Source organism: Eptatretus burgeri, chromosome 17, assembly GCF_056783735.1.
Source record: "Eptatretus burgeri isolate ZD-2024b chromosome 17, Ebu_testis_v1, whole genome shotgun sequence".
NCBI classification, from domain to species: domain Eukaryota; kingdom Metazoa; phylum Chordata; class Myxini; order Myxiniformes; family Myxinidae; genus Eptatretus; species Eptatretus burgeri.
The window spans coordinates 3,574,663-3,592,490 of NC_140977.1; the positions used below are offsets into that span (position 1 = coordinate 3,574,663).

Consider the following 17,828-nt stretch of genomic DNA (forward strand, 5'->3'; position numbering starts at 1 on the left):
TTCACACCAACACTACAACACTCTACCTATGTTCCCCTAACTATCTCGTGCCCCTCGTCATCCCTTAAACTTGTGCACGTAACATTTAATTCTATCACTAAGCTACGTCCCCACTGCACATTCCATGTCCGTCCATGTCTCCCAAATCCATTCTAAATATAAATATACTTTCCCACTAACTAGTCCACGGGCCCCATGGAGGACGGCTCATGCCCCCATGAGGCCGGTCTAACTAAGCTAAAGCCATCCCGCTAACTCATGCTCCTTTGCCCAAACAGGATGTTTACCACATTCTGCGGGGCTGTGTACTTGGAGCGAGGCCCTTTTTTTTTTTTTTTTTTTTGCACCGCCAAGGCGGCGGTCTGTGACTCCCTCGTTTGTCCCTTCCATCGGGCGATACATGCAGCCTTGTCGTCACCCTGTCAATCGCACCGAGCGCTCTCTTTCGAGGGGTCCGCCATGGAAGCCAACGCGCGCTGCTCGCACGTAACTCGCGCCACGAGGTCCCCGGTGACGTCACTCGCACACCGAACCTTCCCGTGCAGGCCAGCCCGAGCGTATCGTCCTGGGGACCCACTCCGCACGTTCTGCGAACAGAACACGCGGCATGCAGCACGTGATTCCCTGCACACGCGCTCGCATGGGGACCCGCCAATTCCAAATTTAAACACTCGCCGTCTACCTTTAACCGTCCACGAGTTCTTCTTGTCTCAAACGTGGAGCGTTTCCACACCGGATTCCCTCCACGTAGATGCGCATGAGGGCCATTCGCAAAATGCGGAATGGGCATCGCACGCGGTATCTCGCGCAGCTGGAGCAGTTACCAAAATAGCTCTACGTGGCCTATTAGGTTTACCATTCAAGTCTCCCATCTGGATCGGTCCATGTACCATTTCCATGCATGTACTCACGCACGCCATGACACTTGCATTCTGCACACCTTTTGACACACTTGCACCACTCCTACACTTTACCGCACACTCCGGGACAATCACATCGGGGATGGGAGTCCACACAAGGGATCCCGAAGCCTCTACTCCCTCCAAACTCTGCATGGACCCGTTTGCATCACTCACCCGCTCGACCCCGCACGGCCCGACCGGACTCACCTGGTCGCGATCTGCTTCGAGGGAGTTTACCATTTCCCACTGTTCCTGAGGGAGGTTAACCTGATGCTCACATTGGGTCCCAACACATTCCACCAGCTTTACCCCATTGTCCCCTCCTATCTCTACCTGTGTGTGCTCGTCTTCAGTCTCGTACAATTCACCCTCTATCTCTTATATCTCCCATGTCTCTGAAAATGTTTCCGTCGTCCCTTTTGTTATTTCTCCCTTAATTGTGGTGGCGTCGCTCGCCGTCCCGACCTCACCCGTTTCCATCGCGGGCTGGACACAATTTGTACTCCCTCCTGACTCGATCGTTCCCCCACGTGCACGCGCCATTATGCCTTTCACCTCGTCCAAGCTCGCCTGGAGGCTTAACCCCATGCTCTGCATCTCACCCCACTGTGTTCGCATATCGCCCCTCAGTGTCTGCGTGTTCGCATCAATTGCTTCATTCCCTCCATAATTCGGTCGAAGTCAGATGGTCCCAGCGAGGTCGATTCGCCGTGGATCGGGGGGGGTTGGAGTTTGGTGCAGGGGGTGCTCATACGCCACCCCTCCCGCGCCCATTACAACCTCTGGGTTTGGCTGTGGGGAAATGTCTTTCAACATGGGGGTATCGTCCTGGACCATGGATTCCACTACACTTATACCTAAACCCACCTGAATCAGCTCATCTTGGCTTGCCATGTTGCGTTTTGAGAAATAAATTTTACTTGCTCGCAATTTGGGGGAAACGGGGGGGGGGGTTCTCCCTACACGCCTGATCCGAATCCCGTTAATTTCATGCAGGCGGAGGGGTTTGAACCCTGCTCCTGAAGACCAATTGTTGTGGTGCCGGGTATCGGTGGTGAGCACGACCGCAAGGGGGAGCAGTAGAGTCGGCTCCATCGAACACCCGGAATTTATAGGTCGTCACCTCGGATAACTCCGGAGCCGACGGGTCACTTAAAGGACCGTGGTTGCCAATACTTCGATGGCGTGGGGTCGGGTTAATTGCCTAATTTCAATATACCTAAATACCCACGCAGTCTAACTACCGGGGAACCACACCCTCGGCCGACTCTGTCCGATCCGAGTCGGAGGTAACGACTCGGATCCAGCGTAACCGAGCGGAGTTACCAGAGCCGCGCCGGACCAAATGAACAATTTACCCTCACTATCTCTCAATACACAGCATGCCAAGCCAATGAAAGAAACACAGAAACGAGCTGGTACATTCAACGAAAGGGATATTTGTTTATAACAAGAATCGGGGAGGGGAACACAGAGCAGAGTTAACACGACTAAAGAAAGGTATAAAATGTAAAATGAGCAAAAGAAAGCACTTACACAATTCTACTTGAAGACGGGCCCACACACAGACACACACCCCCCAAAAGTAATGATGGCTGCGGCCTTTATTGATACCCCCAGCTCGGAGGGAAGGTGAGCTGAAGGTAAGGATGCTAGCTTGGATCTTCCCGCCTCGTGTGGTCCTTGATTATCCGGCTCGGCGGGACTCAAACCCGCAACTCGATGCCGCTGCAAGCACCGGGTACGGAGGGCAGCGTCGGGCTCCAACACGCTCCTCCGGCACGCGACAAGACAGCGAGCGATTCTCATCCTGACAGACTCGCAGGCAGGCGATCCTCTGAGGGACAAGCTCAAGGGAAAACAGACAGACCTCCTCGCACACACCTGCTCTTATATTCACCCCCCCCCCCGATACAACTCGCCTCCGGATTGGCCGGTGGGTTGTCGGGCGACTCGGGGCGGCCTCCCGATTGGCTGGGGCGCGCGTGTGGTGCTCACCCTCCGCTCATTGGCTGGAGGAAACGCTCTCCTCACCTCCTCGGAGTGGAGCTTCGACCTGAGATGACGAAAGCTCTGCCCATGTCCCCAGCCAAAAACACATGCGTAATGGCAACCGGTCGAGTGCGGGAAGGTGGCATTGTTGTCGTGGATGTAGTAGTAGTAGCTGTAGTTGTTGTTGGTGGTGTAAAAATCCTAACTATAAAATAATTTCACAGCGCACGTACACTTAATTCCCCATTAAACATAGGACGGGACCCTACCTAGTAACACAAACTTACCGATATAACTGATCTATACGACCTGGCTGTTGTGTGCGATAAGCTTCCAAATTCGTAATATAGCACGGTCACAAAAATGTATCGGGCCCAATATGTTCTCGTGGAGGAGGTATGCGCTCTCCCGAGTACCCTTCTTTTTTTATTATCAGATCGTAGAGGTTCATGGCAGAGCTCCAAGATGTGAAGGGTTTACGTACTGACAGGTATGCAGAGAAATTGTGGTCACAGGAGCCAGACTCAGGTTCAGGGACAATAGTCACCAAGAGATGTTGAGTGTCACAAGAAATGGTCTGATGTGATATTGAAGGATTGACTCAGGAAAGGCAGATTTTTTTAACAGATGAGGCAAGAACAAATACTATAGCCTGGGCAGTGTACAAATACTATTCAGTGTACAACCTGGTCAGTCCGGGTAGCAGTGAAAGAACGTATTACTCGATCTTGTGGGGCTGGAGGTTGATGGTGGCGAACAGGTTCCAGCAACATTCCTGTGAATCAGGAAGTGTTGAGTTGCTACCCAAGCAGATGGATGGCACTTCACATTGAAGGACCTCCAAAAAAGGTAACCAAGCTGGTGTGAGCATTCTGGAGCAAACTTGCATACTGTGAGGAACTCTGTGATAACTAGAACGGCACGTGGTAGAGCACATACCTCCGCTAGGCTGAACAGTTTACGTTTTGCATCCCACCGATTGGCCGAATCTGCATCCAGACCTTAGCCAAAATCTAATCAATTAGTCCTTGTCACACACCCAGCATTTCCGAATCCGTCCATAGCTTTTTGAGATATCCTGCTCACAGACACAGGCAAACAGACAGGGGTGAAAACATAACGTCCGTCCACCTTCGGTAGCATAGGTTACAGTTACAAATGAGACGTTAAAGGTCAGCCATGAACAACACTTCTTGAGTGAAGAAGTTGTGCAACAGGTGGTGAGAGGTGTGACCCCAGGTGGGAATAGAATGGGGCCTGTTGAGGATAAAAAGAGATTAGGGACTGCCTCGTCTCAAATCTGTGCTCCTTGTGAATGTCATCTTTTGTGAGGGATGGGACAGACAGCGTCTAAATGGTGAACTTCCTCATTTGATGGAGACAGACGAGACCTTCGGTTTTCAAGGGAGTGTAGTTTTCTCTGCCTTTAGCATGAACAAACGCTTGTTTGCTTTGCATTCCAGAGTTCTGTTCAATTTCGAATTGGCCTACTCCCTGTGTAGTTACATTTTCATGCATGAAGCGGGTTGACTGCGAAGCCAACACCAGGCCGGTACAGATACCACATGAAGTAATCCATCCATCCATCCATTGGGACCATACTCTGTACAGAGCGTTGGTGCTGCCTAAGCAGTCTCCTTGGCTATTGGGAACAATCCTGGGCGGGTCGCCACTCCGACACAGCATACCAGCAAGCTGGCACTCATTTTGCCGACCTCGGAAGGATGACAGGTAGCGTCAACCCCATTTGGTATCAATTCAACAGCGTTAATGGGATTTGAACTCAGGATCCTGGGATCCGAAGCCCAACACCCTAACCATCAAGCCAACACCAGGCCAAACAAACTCAAGAGTGGCTCAAAATGTCTGCTAATTGGGGTCGGCTCAAGGAGGCGGCGTCTGGGTTGGCACGGCTTCCAACTCGGGTTGTGAGTACGTGGGAACGAGGCACCGTTGGTACGGCAACATTTTGAGGTGCTCCGTATCCATGGATGAATCAAGTTCATACGAGGTGATGTGCACTTTATGTGATCGTGGCGGCGCAGCAGTCGGACATTCCCTGAATGTTCGGATTCGTGTTTTAATATCGTCGTGCATCCAACAATCAGACGGAGTTAAACAGGGGCAATGAAAAGAGGGATTTGAGTGAAATCCGAGCCTTGCGAGCAGTGGCTGATGTTAATCTGCTTAAGCCGAAGGTTCAGTTGTGGCAAAGAGTAAACAGTCGGGATGCCGATCATATTGTACTTGCTTTACCATGCCTCACATGACCACCACCGTTCCTTTTGTTGTACTCTACCTATCCCCCCTCTCTCTTTTTCTCTTTCCCGTTCTCAGCCATTAATTTTCTTCTCTGTTTGTGTGCCTCAAATTCAGGAGAGACAGCGCAATCGTAAAGGAGGAAATAAAGACATTTCTGGCAAACAGACGCATCTCCCAGGCTATTGTAGGCCAGGTTACAGGTCAGACACTGTGTGTGTGTGTGTGTGTGTGTGTGTGTGTGTGTGTGTGTGTGTGTGTGTGTGTGTGTGTGTGTGTGTGTGTGTGTGTGTGTGTGTGTGTGTGTGTGTGTGTGTGTGTGTGTGTGTGTGTGTACTTGTGCGTGCATACCCACGCTGAAATTGTTCATCGATCGCATTACTTTGTTATTCTGCAATCACAGTTAACCTGACAATGAGTAAATCTATTGTTTCGCCGTTGCCGTTTGAGATAAATTCCAACTGGGTTGTTGTTTTCCATCATTTCCGACATTGTTTGTTTTTACATCAGGAATCAGCCAGAGCTACATTTCCCAGTGGTTGTTACAACATGGGCTGGTTATGAGCGAAGGGAAAAAGCGTGCGTTCTACCGCTGGTACCTCCTGGAAAAAGACAATCCAGGTGGGTCAGCCTTTCTATTACCGGTACCCGATTGCACGAACGCTGAGTTATAGAATGAAGTGTAAATGGTGTCACACTGGAACTTGCGCTGCGTTTCCAGGTGCGACGCTCTCTATGAGGCCAGCAAGCAGCGGACAGCCCGAGGAGCCGCCCGATTGGCGGCCGCAGGCGTCGGGCGCACTACGGGTCCGACGAGGCAGCCGTTTTACCTGGCGAAAGGAGTGTCTAACTGTTATGGAGAGGTGAGGAAGTAGCTGCAGAACACAAAGGGCCCACTGGAGCCTGTGCCTGCGGGATGAAAAACCACGTGCTTCAACATCCCTCGGCCCTTCATGCTGCTGACATTCTGTAGATACATAAACGCCCCTTTTCACTTGCAGACAAGTGAATGTATCTGGAGGACTGGGCTTGTGGATTGGCTGTTATTATCCCCACACTTTTTTTTTTTTTTAATAAATGGGAGATTTTGTAATCAGCTCCGTCTGTTATAAATATAATTTAAAAATTTTTTAACACACATCTTATAAATACAATTTGCCGTCTGTCCGACCCGGGGATTGTCCTAAGGGTATTGTCAAACACCACCTCAGCCTTTGAAGACCCCTAAGACTGGATGTATGTTCGCATTTTTTTTTTGGCAAAGACTGCTGGACCGACAACCAGCACATTAGGCACAGACCAAGTCTGATCTGGGAATTGTCCTTGGAGTATTTTCATCCACCACCTCAGCTTTTAAAGACCCTGAACACCCCGAAGACCCTTTCGACCCCAAAGACCCTTGAGACACCAAAGATCCCTAATACTCCCAAAGAACCATAAGACACAGAAGACCCCTAAGACTCTTTAAGACCCTTTAACACCCTTAAAACCCCCAAGACCCTTTAAGATCCTTTCGACTCTTAAGACTCAAAAGACTCGTAAGACCAGTAAGGCCCTTTACACCCTTTAGACAGATTAGGCAGCTTGGACCATTGACCATTTAGAGCTTTCGGCAAATTGGACCTTTTGAGACCCTTTCGACCCCTTAGAGGCTTAGACACTAACTACAATTGGAACATACCCTTTAGACCATCCAGACCCTTTTAAGTGGACACCACACAAACACCTATATTCGTCTTCCAAAACACAGACTATACATTTTTTCAGCAAATAATGTGCAAACTCGACCCACCCAGACAGTGGGTACTCTGCTATCCTCAATAATAAATGTCAGTGTGTGTCAGTCCGTCAGTGTGTCTCCTCCATAATTCCAAAACCATGAAACCTAGCGGCCCCAAACTTTGCATACATACTAAGAGAACTCCACGGGAGTGCAGGAATGAAAATTGGGTGTTTGGGTTAATTAAAACACCCCTTTTAAAGATCATTAACGGCTTTATTTAATTGTCCTTTATCAAGGCATCATCTTTGGTCAGCCTTCTGTCAGCTTGTGAATCAATGTGCGAATTGGACAAGTTGAACACTTTTTTTAAAAACAGTTGCAGCTGCTGCTGAGTTATTCGTGGACTCCACGTATCCACAGGTCGTCCAGCGTGGCCTGCTTCACCATTCGGGTGTACTTATGGGGGTTTTTGTTTTAATTTGTTTTTGTTTTTTTATACACTTCAGGACTGACTCGTGTCCTACACCCACCTGAGAAATTGGAAATTTCATCGACTTGGCATATTTGCAGAAATTCGAAAATTATTCGCATTTTGAGTTCAGTCGTACTGCAATGTAACCCATCAACAACACGGCAGTGGCGCTCGCCTTCACGGTGAGATGTCACGGCTAATCGTGAAGAAGAAGGAGAAGGTTTTGTCTTTTAATTGCAAAATTACCCACTTTATAAATCGGTAAAAGACGCATCATATCTATTTTGCAGGGTATCAAGGGGTAGATTAGCGTCGAGGTGGCCTGAGAGATTGGGTTCCCCTTGAAATACAAATAAAGCTCGACCGGAAGCGGTTAAAGTTGGCGGCACGTCGTCGTCTTCCTCCACCTTCAATGAACGTGGGAATTATTTATCTATCAGAGGCAAACTTAATAACCCGACAACATCAAGAGCACATTCACCAACATCCATTCGACGAATAACATCCAATTTTGCTTCCAACGTAACACTTTCTCAATGTCTCTTCGCCAATCTACAGTGTACAGGATATTTATTGGCGTGCAAAGCAAAGTACAGCAATTCCTTCGGTGATTTTGCGTGGGTCTCATGGACAGACCTCCACTGCTCCTATGGTTGGCAGCGAGTGTCCCGGAAGCAGAAGGGGAAAGAGAGCGGCACCCGTATATGCGGAGGAATTGCGTTGCTCAACCGGTGGGTCGCCCAGATAGCTCAGATGGCAAAGCACTGGTACGGTTTTCCAGAGGACCTGGGTTCGATTCCCGGTCTGGGCACGTAATCTTTCCACAGATATTTATGATGTTGGTTCTGTCCTGTTCATTTCTAATGATAAAAGAAATCATTAATCGTGTTGGCAAAACAGTGCCATCTCCAAAGCCACCAGACGACGACAGCGCACACATCGCAATGAGCTGCTTCTGGCCTAGAATCTGATACAATAAAGAACTGTCCATCACAGATAATGACTTTGTATGCAGCGGCATCACTAACACGCACACTGTGACGTCACAGGACCCCCTTTATCGATATTTGATCATCTTGTGGATAGAGAGGCCATCGTTTTGATCATTTCACACCTCTCACAAAAAAAACCACCTTTGAAACTTCACGCTTTCACCAATTCACGAGACTTTGCTGATCCGGATAAATGTGGTGAATCGCACAGTGCGAGTCGTGACGAGCAGGGCGCATTATCTTCGTTACGTCAATGGAGAGGCCCATGGAAGAGCTAAAGGAAGGAGAGTACCAGATGAACGGAATCTAAAGGGATGTTAACGTTCCAGATGTTCGTGTAAACTCGGCATTTGACAGTCGGCTCAACTTTAGCCCAACTCAGCATAACTCTCCTTTCACCTTTCGGAGCCGACGTTTCCGTTCTTGAGCACATTTCCTGTTGAATGATCACTTATGTGGTTACGGGCGCCCCACCGAAGCTTGTGTACCGTTTTTAACCAAACACGATGGAAGTTGACGTGTCGACGCGAATGTGCATGGGTTCAACGCAGGTATGTGAACAACAGCGGACACCTGTATGTACGTGCATGCATGTGCAGAGCGACTTACATTGTTATGCTGAATGAAGGGTGCCGGTGAGGGATTTCAAAAATGGTGTGATTTTTTTTTTTTAATCTGTAATTATGTTTTATATCTTGATTTCCTCATTTCACGTGAATGACGGCGAACACATGGCACACTCAAACACGGCTGCCCCTGTTGCTGCCACGTCTGCATTACCTTACATCCCAGGAGATGAATAATCTCGAAGTTTTTCATCGAGATTCATTCAACCAGTCTTTGTTTGATTGTTTAATAAATAATAACTTGTTTTTCATTCTTTGATCCTTCTTTCATTACTTTGTAAGAAAATGTACTTGAATGCCTTTGCAGCTATTTCAATGAAAACCAGTATCCAGACGAGACGAAGCGAGAAGAAATTGCAAATGCCTGCAATGTTGTCATTCAGAAACCAGGTTTGGACTCCTGTCTTCTGCTCGTCACGTTCCCCTTTAACCGCACATCCCGTCACCCAAACCTTGCCTCAACGACATGCCTCATCATCCTGAACCACCCTTCCCAACCACATATCCTATCATGTACTCGCTCCTCACCTGTCGTCTCTCTAACACCTCGTGCCGCGTTGCTGCCCTTTTTGCAGCTGGGAAGAAACTGTCGGATCTGGAACGAGTGACACCCCTCAAGGTTTACAACTGGTTTGCAAATCGACGCAAAGAAATAAAGCGACGGGCAAACATCGGTCAGTGGAGATGTTCAAATGGTACTTTTTATTTATTGAGGATTCCACGGTCACCGATGCCTGTGTGTTGGGTGTATTGATGAAGGTGTCACTCATGCGGTGCAATTCCACTCGAGCGTGTTCTGTTGGTTTAGTCCTCAACGTGTTTGGCGATCCCTACATAAGCGACATTGGGATTCCGAAATGACTGCTAATCATCGTCTTGACGCTTGCCAGCACGTCGCAGGTCTAACATCACCCGTAAAGCGATTTGTGATGCAGGACCTTGGGGTCATCAGTTGCAGGATCAAGGGACTTTGAAATCCAAACTTCAGGATAATACAACTCAAAAGGGGAAAACAAACAGTCGCTTGCGCATCCATTTAACGACATGATTACTCATGGTGTCGGGCACACATGTAACTGGCTGAGAATCACGCCCTGCGATCACCTTAGGCTGACACATACGATAACGCACTTCATGCCAGGTACTCGAAAGCGTGTTCTTGATCGCGTAAGCTTTACGCAAAACGCGGGTGGAAGAGTTAGGAGGCCTTCCTCGAGTATTGCTCCTTGGAGCAGAGAATGAAACCTCCTGTGGAAATGCTCAGCACGATTGACGGGAATAATACAACAGTGCAGTGTAATTTGGTCGATATTTATGCTGTGGTGATCGCTGGGGAGCACACTGATGGCTTCTCTGTTTTTGGAAAAGAAGCAGCGATCCTGGAAAGTCATGGCCTGGAAGTACAGAGCCCTGGTGCGCACTCCAACAGTGATGATGTGGAGGGCACAGAGTTTCTGGAACAGGTACACAATCCATGCCACTGGCACTTGTGTTCTGCTGTGTGATGCATTTTGCTATGTCACATGTGTGTTGCGTGTTTCACATGGTTGTAGTTTGCCCTTTGCATGACATCTTGCCGTTTCCTTCACCACCATATGCACTCTTTGAGCTCTTGTTATTGTTTCCTTGATAATAATTCCCGAATGATATTTTCTCGTCTTTGGAAGCCAAATTTGCATACGGAGTGCCATTAATAAGATGTTTTTTAAAGTTTTTTTTTTAAATTTCATCTCGATGGCAGTTTCCCTTGACCATGATCTGCGTCCGCTCACATGTGGACATTTTCGCTCAACAGTGCTGTACCTTTTCAAAGCGTGGTTATTTCTGCACTTGCAAATTATTTTCCAACATCCTTTTCCAGTTCTCCGATCGGTTTCATCAATTCGAACATGCAAAACGATTTGAAAATGGAGGTCCAGTCGTCTTTCGATCTCATCGAGAAGCCGAGTTACTCCAATTTTAGTTTTGCCAAAACTACGGCCACGTCACTATTATTAGGCAAAGTCAGAAACCCGTTCTTGGTCGCAGGTGACCTAAGTAAAGGAAACCGGATAAAGCGCAAACAAAGAACCTCAGACATGGAAGTCTTGGGGCCCATCCCCGCTCGTCATGTAGCCCGTCGAGCCTCACCATTTGGCCCTTCAAAGCTAAGTAATTGTTGTGGGCTGGGTATCGGCTGCGAGCACGACCTCTAGGTGGAGCAGTAGGGTTGGCTCCACCGAACACCCGGAATCTAGATAGTCACCCTCGGATAACTCCGAGGGTACGGGTCCCTTACAGGACCGTGAATCGTCAATAAATAAACCACGTGGGCACAGGGTTATTTGCCAAACTTCAAAATACCTAGAGGCCCACGTGGCGAACTACCGAGTATTCACACCCTCGACGGAGCTCGAACGGGACGAGCCGTAACCGTGCTTGACCCGTGCGTAACCCGAGCAGATGGTTACTGAGGTCCCGTCGGTCCAAATGCACAACTACTGCAGCAACGGCCTTTTTAATTCACCCAACACGCACCGTGCTAAGCCAATGAAGGAAGGGACAGAAACGAGCTGAAACATTCAACACATGGATATTTATTTACAATAGGTGGGGAAGGAACACATAAGAACAGAGTTAAACCAACTATAAGAAATGAAATGCAATGTACAAGCAAAAGCACTTATCCAGTTGCTACTTAAAGACAGGGCCCCAGACACACACACGCACACACAAATACCCCAAAATAAAAATGGACCTTCCCGCCTCGTGCGGCCCTTGTCGATCCGGCTCGGCGGGACTTGAACCCGCAGCTCGATGCCGCTGCAAACACCGGGTATGGAGGGCAGTGTCGGGCTCCAGCGTGCTCCTCCTGCACGCGACGAGACCAGAGCCAGCGAGATGCGATCTGACCACGCGCTTGAGCAGACGGGGCCAGCGCCAGCGAGATGCGACCACCCCAGCACCGAGAGATGCGTTCCTCCCAGTGTCCAGAGATGCATTCCGCGCTCAGCGTCGAGAGATGCGTTCCGCGCTCAGCGTCGAGAGATGCGTTCCGCGCTCAGCGTCGAGAGATGCGTTCTGCACTCAGCGTTGAGAGATGCGTTCTGCACTCAGCGTCGAGAGATGCGTTCTGCGCTCAGCGTCGAGAGATGCGTTCTGCGCTCAGCGTCGAGAGATGCGTTTCGCGCTCAGCGTCGAGAGATGCGTTCCGCGCTCAGCGTCGAGAGATGCGTTCCGCGCTCAGCGTCGAGAGATGCGTTCCGCGCTCAGCGTCGAGAGATGCGTTCCGCGCTCAGCGTCGAGAGATGCGTTCCGCGCTCAGCGTCGAGAGATGCGTTCCACGCTCAGCGTCGAGAGATGCGTCCCACGCTCGTGCAGACCAGACGCTAATATTTGTTCTCCCTTTCCTAGTCCTTCTCGGGTGCGGTCCACTCATGCGTGGCCTGGTCCCATTGGGCGGACCGCGTGTTACGGCTCCGCCTTCTTGCAAAGGACCGCCCCTCCAACAGGAAGAGGAATAACAGTATCCCGCGCTGGCTTCCCATTGGCCGAACGCCTCGGCTTTGTGCGCGCGTCACTCATTGGGTGCAAAATGGCGCATACCCTTATTTGGCGCCAGGCCAGAACGAAGCGCTTTGTGAGCGCGCAAACAGCGTGGACGATGCCTCAAGCAGGCGCTGTTGTTGGCATTGTTGCTGTAGTAAAAAATCCGAACTATCAAAATAACTTCGCAGCGCATGTATGTAATTCCCATGAGACACATGTAAGGGGCCCTAACTAGAAACACACACTTATCGAAATAACTAAGCTTAGGGACTGCTGTCTGTTTGTGTGCACAAGGTTTCCAAATCCGCAACAATATATCTCAGCACCCCTTCAATTAGCATCCTTCATTTCTACTTAAATCACATTTTAAACAAAAATTATTTTTCTTTTAACAACATACCAAGTACAAGCTGAGCTCAACTCTGTTTGGCATTAATATGTGACAGGATTAGGTGCAATCACTTCCAGTGTAAGACTTAGGAAGCTGAGCATAAGTTCTGCCCACCTCACTGATATACCTGTGAAGGATGGGTGATGGGATGATATGGGACTTGTTAGGATGGGAAGGCTATAGAACAACGACGAAGCAACGCTGCGATGGAATGGCGTTGGAGGCACTGCCCATACTGTGACGTCATCCAGCATCGTAAACACTTAAAGAAAAGTGTACTTTTGATTGGGCCAAATTGAATAAATTGAGGAGTTGTCGTTAAATCGAGATGCCGCCAGCAGTACTGCAAGACATCGATGAGTATGACTGTGAAGTTTGGTAACGATGCACGAAATGGGGAGAGAAGAGGCAATGGATAAACCATGAGACAAACCATGTCTTGTATTTTAAAAAAGATACATGTAGTAATGCAAAATAACCTTCATTTCAACACTTTTGCAAAGTCGATTCTAGGCACCATGCTCACAGAAGAAATGACAATCAAAACACCAACTTTAGAAATTTCAAAATGGCTGCAAGGAGAGAACAGGAAAGTGAGAATGGACGAGTCTCCAGGATGTGTATGTGTGGGTTGGTGAGCGCTTGAGAAACAGTTCCGCGAGACGTCGTTTTGCGTGTGAAGTGGGGAATTCCTTTGTTAGGTAAGCCATCACCAGAGTCCTCAAAATGTCATCACATCCACTTTGACGAATCGTAAAAACATCGTCAAAACCTCTTGATGTTCATGAACCTTTCAGTTTCGGTAATTGAAAAGGTCACATGGAGGAAGGTCCTTCAACTGCAGTGCCATGCTCGGCACTTGTTGAAATGTAGTTGAAGAACAACAAATTGCTTTTTGTCCACCGGGACTGGATTTGGCCTCTCACGGTTGAAGATGTTGATCAGTCAGTATTGTTTCCATAATATACCAGCAAGGGTACCCGGAATTGCCCGGTGCTGTTCTAATCCTGTTGGCATTTTGAAATGAATATATTTTTTTTGTGGGGGTCTAAAACACTTACACTCACTCACAAAGGGATGTGGTCGGGGATCATTTAATATTGCCTTTCACATAGCTGCAAAGGCTTTAAAAAAAAAAAAAATCCAACTTTCTTTTTGAAATGTTTTTTTTTTGTTTGTTTTGTCCAAAACACGCCCTGACACTCATTGATGAATCTTTGAACGTTTGCCGAAGATCTGTTTGGCCATCTATGAGAAAAATGGCGACAGACAGACAGACAGAATCTCTCTTGTCGTATAGATTATGTAGGTACTTACTCGTCTTTTAATGGATTTGAATACTCACAAAATGTTTCTAAATGAGGGACCTGCAAGTTCCCCATGATCTTGTTTGAAGTATTTTTGTCATCATTCAAAGAAAGTTTAAAACCACATATTATCCTCCCGGTTGCTCTGCTTTAAAGGTCGTGGTTAAACGCCTCGTTCGCTTTCAACATAAATCTACTAAATCTGAAATGACATCCCACTTTTGTTGGTGGTCACAGGCTCACGTAGGAGCTTGTACATAAATCGCACACGGGGCAAAGACATTCGTGTATGCCGGTGTCCACTTTTGCATTAATTGCAAGGACATCGGTATTGACGATTGACAAACGCTTTAAAAAAAAAAAAGGGATTTTGTACGTGTTGTGTCGTCTTCATCAAAATCTCAAGTCATATGATGACGGCCTTTAACCGTTTTTCCGTTCCCTTCTCCATCTCTTACTCAAACCCAGGAGGAGGGCACAGGCCAGGGTGAAGGTCAGACCGATCCCATCGCGCTGGCAGTGGAAATGGCGGCAGTGAACCACTCCATATTGGCCCTGGCGGGACACCCACCACCACCCGGGGACATCAAAACAGAATCCAGCGAGGATTGAAGAAGCATGCCGAGTAGTTGAGAGAGCCAGGTTTGGGGCATCTGGCAGTGAACCACGAGATAATAGTAATGAGAGAAAGAGAGAGAGAGGGAGAGAAAGAAAGGAAGGAACCGAATAGAAGGCCTCAACAGCCCAATAGGGTGGCTGAGGGCAATCCCTTTAAATCTGGAAGGGAATAACAATAGCACTTGAAAAGTGTTGACACGGGAAGAACAGGTTGTTGGCTGTTAGGAAATCGCAAACACTAAACTTATCCTAAGTATCCCACAGCGTTGCTGTTAGTTCACCGTAGTTCGATCGAAGTGTTATTTCTCGATAGACTTTTGGAAACGAAAATTGTATCCATTGTATACTGTCAAAGACGCTCCTGGGCTGTGTATGCCTTGAGATTCTGCTTCGGTTCACTTGCAGTTCTCTTTTGCTCACATTCAGTGTTTTATTTTATTCGACGAACTCGTTTTTTATCAAAAGACATGGCCTAGTAAATTATTACATGGATTGAAGTGGTTGCGTCTAACCAATGCCACCTCTCCCCACCCAGTTCCTCTCTGACCTTAAGGCAAGCGATTGCTTTGTGGCATCTTACAGCCTGATTACGAGTACTGTATACAGACTATGCTCAAATGGCATTACAAACTGACGGGTTATCGACCTCCTCTGCTGTTTCCCGCTTTCCGTTGTAAATTGCTTCCGACGACGCATTTTGCTGTGCTCTCGACTGCCAGCATATGGGACTCTCGTGGCGTCGACTGTTTAGGATGAACCTTTGCCTCGTGCGGAGAAGGAACCCACAGTTTTTGGGAAACAGGTTCTCAAAATACGAGCCTAAATTCGGGCACGGGACCTTTTCTCTCGAAGACTCTCTTTGGTCCAGCCTTAGGTTGTGGGCTCACCTGTTGGAATGACATCTGAAGGTGACACCTTATTGAATGAGGGGTTAAATGCTCAGATTAAATTGCAAGCCCCTTGTGCATTTGTAGTTGAAGATTTCATCTCTGTTGAAATCGAAATTGCAGTGTTTCTGGTCATCGACGAACTTCCAACTTCGGGAAGTGATGGACTGAGAGATGTGCTGCGGAGGCCGCCGTTGGTTGGCAGGAAAGCATGAACTCCAGTTATTATGCTAGGCTTTTAGTCTATTACTGTATGTTACAAGTTATGTATTTTTTGACTTAGTTAAAGTTTGTTTACAGAACATAACGATTATGATGATGATGTTGATATCGGAGCGTTGGCTGCTCGGCGTGACGCTCAACACTGTCCCCTATTGGCGTGCGCTCGTGCTGCCAATAGGCCCTGCAAAGCCAAAAAGAAAAAGAAAAAAGTGCTTCCGCATGGCGGACAGCCAAGCCGCTCATTCTCGCGTCTCCTGGGCTGTCCGAGCCCACCCTCGTGTCTTGGAGAGGGTACTCTACTTTGGACTATAGTTCTGAGGAAGGATTTAAAATAACATTTAGATCTTGATTTTTGTATTTTTGTAGGACACGTTTAGGAATGTGTGAACAGGTTCATTTATGGGCCACATTGACTCACCTTCAATAAAGATAAAAAAGTGAATCCCCGAGTGATCCCTGATTATTCCGAAGCGCATTCCACCCAAAGAATCGAAGTACTAAACGGGCACAGGTTGATTAGAGTTTATTTTTTATTTCTATATCTCTTTAGTTAACTGTTCATCATGGAAGGGGCCGCAGTGATCAGATTCCCTGGTTGTGAAACCTATTTGTTTCAGTTGTGGAGCTGTAGGTGGCCTTTTTATGAGTATAGTTAGCATTTTGATGCCGATCCTAATTCTTCCCTGTTGACCTTTTACAGGTTGGCCGTAAAATGTGGATCGACAAGACTAGATCTTGTTGGCCTCCTTGAAGGTCGTTGTGAGCTGTAATTTGATTGGCAGCAACATATTAGTAATCTTCTCAGAACTAACTTGATTTCCATCATCTTGGAATCCAAATCCTTATTTGTTGAGTTTATTCTCCTTTCGTGTAAGATTCTTGATGAACCTGTGTCCTGTGAATACTTGAGGGAAAGGTTCGTCAATGATAATGGCACAAAAAAAAAAACAGATTTGGTGCATTCTTGATGTCAAAGATGATACGCCCCACATCAAGTTGGAAATGAAACAATCAAACCATTAACGGGAGGGCGAGCCTCAATTAACTTTCTCGGCCCAACTATCTTCAGTTGCGTAATCGATGACACTCGATCTTCAGGTCAAGTGTTTGTATAATAAGCTCGAAGCAGCATGCACCTGTCTGCAGCAAAGCCTTGGCATCTTTATAAGCTTGTGCTGACAAGTGGACATTCACTCCTGATGAGTGCCTGTCGGTAATGACTAACTCCAACTGGAAAAATGTCATGTTCTCCAGATGTCCCGAATTTGAATCGGCTCTCATGTTGACATCTTGAAGGTCACTATTGAGCAGAGGTTGAACTTGGGTATCAACGTACAAGAGCGCGACAGAATCTGGGCACTCTGCGATGAGTGGCTCACCTCCTGAACCTCAAAGTCCTGTCCATCGACATGCCCTAACTTGATCTTATCTTTCCCTTTGACTCGCTCACCACATTCAGCGTAGTTCTGAATAAAGTAACTTTTGCAACTTTTAAATTCTTCTGATAACACCCTAAAAGGTAGATACAATTTTACGTTTACCGTACGAGGCTACTGTTGGTAGTGTGCGGAAGGTACATGGAGCCGATTCCTTCACCAACCATGAACCTGTTCCTTGATGCTTCCCACCTTACCCAGCGATATCTCGAATATATGATTTGTAAATCATGTAAAGATACATTATTCCATCGATGAACTTCACATGACTTGCAGCGCCATGGGATATGATCCGACAGTTCTGGCGGTTTTACAGGTAGGACATTGGATCCTGTGGACGACACAATCCTTTAGAGGGGACATGAAGATGACTGCTCCAGATCGTAAGACATAGACTTTAGTGGATTATCATCCCTGTAATTTCACAATAATGTCAAGGACATAAGGATAAAATGTATAAATCATGCAACATT

The 17,828-nt window shown here is 47.5% G+C and overlaps 1 protein-coding gene across 10 annotated transcripts in view; it reads left to right on the forward strand.

Moving 5' to 3' along the window:
- HMBOX1 (homeobox containing 1) overlaps positions 1–17,828 on the forward strand; it is a 40,825-nt gene that overhangs the window by 17,515 nt on the left and 5,482 nt on the right. For 3 of the 10 annotated variants that reach the window (XM_085862839.1, XM_085862838.1, XM_085862840.1), the window contains exons 4-10: positions 5,271–5,356; positions 5,664–5,774; positions 5,875–6,016; positions 9,274–9,356; positions 9,542–9,661; positions 10,335–10,429; positions 14,661–16,361. In XM_085862839.1, coding sequence (XP_085718965.1) covers positions 5,271–5,356; positions 5,664–5,774; positions 5,875–6,016; positions 9,274–9,356; positions 9,542–9,661; positions 10,335–10,429; positions 14,661–14,804 — 781 coding nt within the window. In that variant the 3' untranslated portion in view covers positions 14,805–16,361. Of the gene's footprint in view, positions 1–5,270; positions 5,357–5,663; positions 5,775–5,874; positions 6,017–9,273; positions 9,357–9,541; positions 9,662–10,334; positions 10,430–14,660; positions 16,362–17,828 lie in introns of those variants that run through there. The other 7 variants (XM_085862841.1, XM_085862842.1, XM_085862844.1 and 4 more) reach the window with 7 other exon arrangements.